Source organism: Austrofundulus limnaeus, unplaced genomic scaffold, assembly GCF_001266775.1.
Source record: "Austrofundulus limnaeus strain Quisiro unplaced genomic scaffold, Austrofundulus_limnaeus-1.0 Scaffold61, whole genome shotgun sequence".
Classification (NCBI taxonomy): domain Eukaryota; kingdom Metazoa; phylum Chordata; class Actinopteri; order Cyprinodontiformes; family Rivulidae; genus Austrofundulus; species Austrofundulus limnaeus.
In genome coordinates, this window is record NW_013952463.1 from 1,246,275 (window position 1) to 1,249,958 (window position 3,684).

The window sequence follows — 3,684 nt, forward strand, 5'->3', positions numbered from 1 at the left end:
GATCAGCAGATGAACTTTGTTCAGACTCAAGTTTCTTCCAGTGGTGTGAATCTGTTTTGAAGAAACACTGCTTCATTTCTCTGGCTGTTATCAGGTGTTTTGATTACAGCCTGTTGCTGCTTACTTCTCCTTGCAGGTGGAGAGAAAACATTTCTCTGTAACTCTGGCCATTCGATGTCATCTAAGAGCTGAATCCTTCCTGAGAGATTTTTTGGTCTGGCACCAACAGAGTTCCATACAGTTTTACACTCAGAAGCAGCTTCCATTTCCTTGTCCAGTGGATCTCTCTCATCTCAGCCTTCTCACCCATTTTGAGACATGTTGAGGAACGGGCCCACTGAGGAACACATCCATGTTGAGATTTTTAATGGCATTCAGTAGCTGAATAAAATCCTTCTTCAGGATTTCTGACTGTCGGTTCAGCATTCATCTAGCATTCATCTCTTCCAAATGATGAATCTTGAGCTCCAACACTGTCACCTTTTGGAGAAGCTGGCAGAAATCCTCTTTGGAAAAGTAAGGAGGCATCATGAAGCTTTTACTCACTCTCAGCAGATGATGTTTCAAAAAATCTTCTCAGGTTCTTCAACAGCCAAAAATAAAATCCAGTGTTGTTKTTTTTTATTCAAGATCATCCATCACAATCGTCACCAGTGTATCTCTGTTGTTAAAACAATTTACCATAAAAAAGGTTCTTTTCATCCAGCTGGAGTCACGGTCCTGAGCAGTCCAGTCCTTGCTCACTCATATCAGTCCACCTGCAATGTGGCCTTGGTCCGTAGATCTCCCAGTGGATCCTGTCGACAACGCCAAAATTCTGTTGTTGCCAAAAGCAGAAACACGTTGGAATAATGCCAGAAAAGTCTGCGTGTATGATAATCAAATATGATTTAATTATGAGTCACAATCATGCAGAACCTTCCTGATTCAGTTCTGTTTGTTTGTCGCTCATAATTAAATCATATTTGATTATCATACATGCAGACTTTTCTGGCATTATTCCAACGTGTTTCTGCTTTTTGCGACGACAGTGGGAAATATAGAAGTATCTTCTGCTCAATGTTTGTTGGCAAAATATCTCATAAACCTCTGGACCAATTTCATTAAATTAGTGTGGTTTAATAAACAATTAGGACTGGGTGGGATACAGGAGAACCCGGAGAAAACCCATGTGACAAGGGATGTATAAAACCACCCGCCAAAGATCTTAACAGATAAAATCCATAAAGATTTAAATGAGAAAAGYGTTTTAGTCAAATTAATATCAATTTTTATTGAAGAAGTAAGTAAAGGTTCCTGGCCCAAGTAATATCAGTAATGAAAACAGGCTCCTAGTTTGATGGCCTCAAATTTTGGGGGGATAATGGGGAAACCAGATTGCCTGAGGAAAAAACCCTACACTCACGGTGTGTTCATGTAAATTTGATGCACAGAGGATAAATATTTAAATATATATATATATTTTAAGTTTTGGTTTAGCATTGATGCAGCAATTTCTGTGAAATGGAAGCTGGAACACATACTGGTGGTCCTCAACTTGCATAGGTCCCATCAGGGGCGTTTTGAGGCTCTTGAAACTTCAGGGGCCCTAGCCCAGACCTCTTCTTCCTCTTCCCTCTTTTAAAAGTGCTCTTTCACATCTGTATTTATCCATTATTAAAACTATTGTTATATTTTGTTTGATCATTATATTAGTTATATTGGATAAAATTGATTTATATATAGAATGTGTAGAATATAACATCATGTGCTGTTACAACTAATTTCTGTCAGCAGTAAGGAACAGTTATAAAAACTACATGTTGCTGATATGAAACCAGTTTTATTTGTGTGAAACCAGTTTTGTCTTTGCAAACTTTTGTTAGTTTTTTTTTAGCTAACATTTTGTTACTTTTAAATATAGTTAGCCTTTTGATGTGTTAACAGCTAGCATTAGTGTTTAGCTAACTTTTGGCTAACAAAAGTTTGGTGGATGCTGTTAAGTGTCAGGAGAACTGTGACCAGTTATACATCGGCGAAACAAAACAGCCACTGTTCAAAAGAATGAGCCAGCACAGACGAGCTACATCGTCGGGTCAGGACTCTGTAGTTTACACTCACCTACAGGCCAGCGGTCACTCTTTCAGGGATGAAGATGTTCTCATCCTTGATAGAGAGGAACGTGAGAGAGGAGTAAAGGAAGCCATCTTTGTGAAGAAAAACCGTCCACCATTAAACAGAGGTGGAGATCTTCGTGTCCAGTTGTCCTCCTCCTACAATGCTGTTATTGCAAGTATGACTCAGCCCCCTGTGAGCAAAAGGTGTGAATCGGCCCCAACAATATCCAACACAAATAGGGAAAGAGAGACAAAAACAAGGGGACGTTGAACCCTGCTTGCACTCACTACATACACATAACAAAACACCAAATAACCACAGCCGAAGCATCCAAACCAGTAAGTCAGGTGATGGGGCACATGACCCTCTATGAAAAATAGAGCTAATCAAGCCTATTGTTAGGCGATGGCCCTCTTTTGCATGTGACTAACCTGTTTGTCCACCATATGCTTATTAGGCTGAGTTCACCTGAAACTCATCAGACTGAAGAAGTCTCTTGGAGGAGAGATGAAACGTTTCACTAAAGAAGAACCCATCCAGAGGACCTACTTATTTTTCTTTTTGATTTTTTTTTTACCTGGATTACTGAGATACTGTACATCAGGACAGACAAAAGTTTACTAAAGGCAGCAAAAGCCAGTTAAAGCCTCCTAGCCTGGTTTAAACCAGACCCTGTCCTTCACTTTACTTCGTACAAGGAGCAGTGAAGGGAAACTAGAACTGAGCGGAGCTGCGTAGGAAGGCAAAGGCCAGGCTAGTTAAGGCCAGCATCTGCTGTCAGGAGTGTAACAGTCTTTTGTCATTTCCAACTCGATTATGCTATTTAGGGTAATACAGATCAATGTAGGCGTCTCTGCAGACGAATAGGCGTTTCCAAAGGCAGGCGGTTCTCAAGAGACACACCTGATTGGACAAACGTCTTTCAAGGGACACACCAGATTGGACGAGCACACAGGCGATGACGTAACCGAGCGACTTGCTTGTTGCAACAGCGAGCATGCGCAGAACGTCTTAGTTTTTTTTTTTTTGTCAGTTGCGAGGTGGTGCAGGCAAACCTGTTTTTACCGTGCGCTACATTTAGTGGGCGACTGAGTTTACAATATAACAATTTAACACATACGTTCGAATACGTCTTTTGTGAATTTAAAATGAGCGACAACGAAAAAGACTTCAGGGAGCAGGTGAGTTATAAAAAGGAAACGGCGTTAGGACGACGGTAAGCTTCGCTAGCACAGCTAGCTATTATGTTAGCATCTTCAGCAGCTGACATTTGGAAAGGACGTGCACGAAAGAAATGTTTAATATTTTAGATTCTTATCTTTACGAGACTGAATGGTATTTTGTGTGAGTGTTTGTAAGCGATACTTTACACAGTATTGAGAGAAATTAAATGACGAAGTATGCAACGGTATCAGAAACGCATGCTAAGCTAAATCACGCGGCCTCGGCCCGCTTCAGCCGGGAAGTGAGCGAGTTGCCGCTAAAGGATTACTTTGTCTTTACTACTTTCGTTTTAATTAGCTTCATGTATTCAATCAAGCTAGGACAGGGGTCTGCCACCTACATAGAAAACAATTATATATATAT

General features: G+C 40.5%; 1 protein-coding gene across 1 annotated transcript in view; it reads left to right on the forward strand.

Moving 5' to 3' along the window:
- The first annotated feature begins 3,086 nt into the window (after positions 1-3,086).
- The window catches only part of LOC106518464 (transformer-2 protein homolog alpha), a 4,144-nt gene continuing 3,546 nt past the window's right edge, over positions 3,087-3,684 (forward strand). The window contains exon 1 of the mRNA XM_014009765.1: positions 3,087-3,278. Within this exon, the coding sequence (XP_013865219.1) occupies positions 3,246-3,278 (33 nt within the window). The 5' untranslated portion in view covers positions 3,087-3,245. The remainder of the gene's footprint in view (positions 3,279-3,684) is intronic.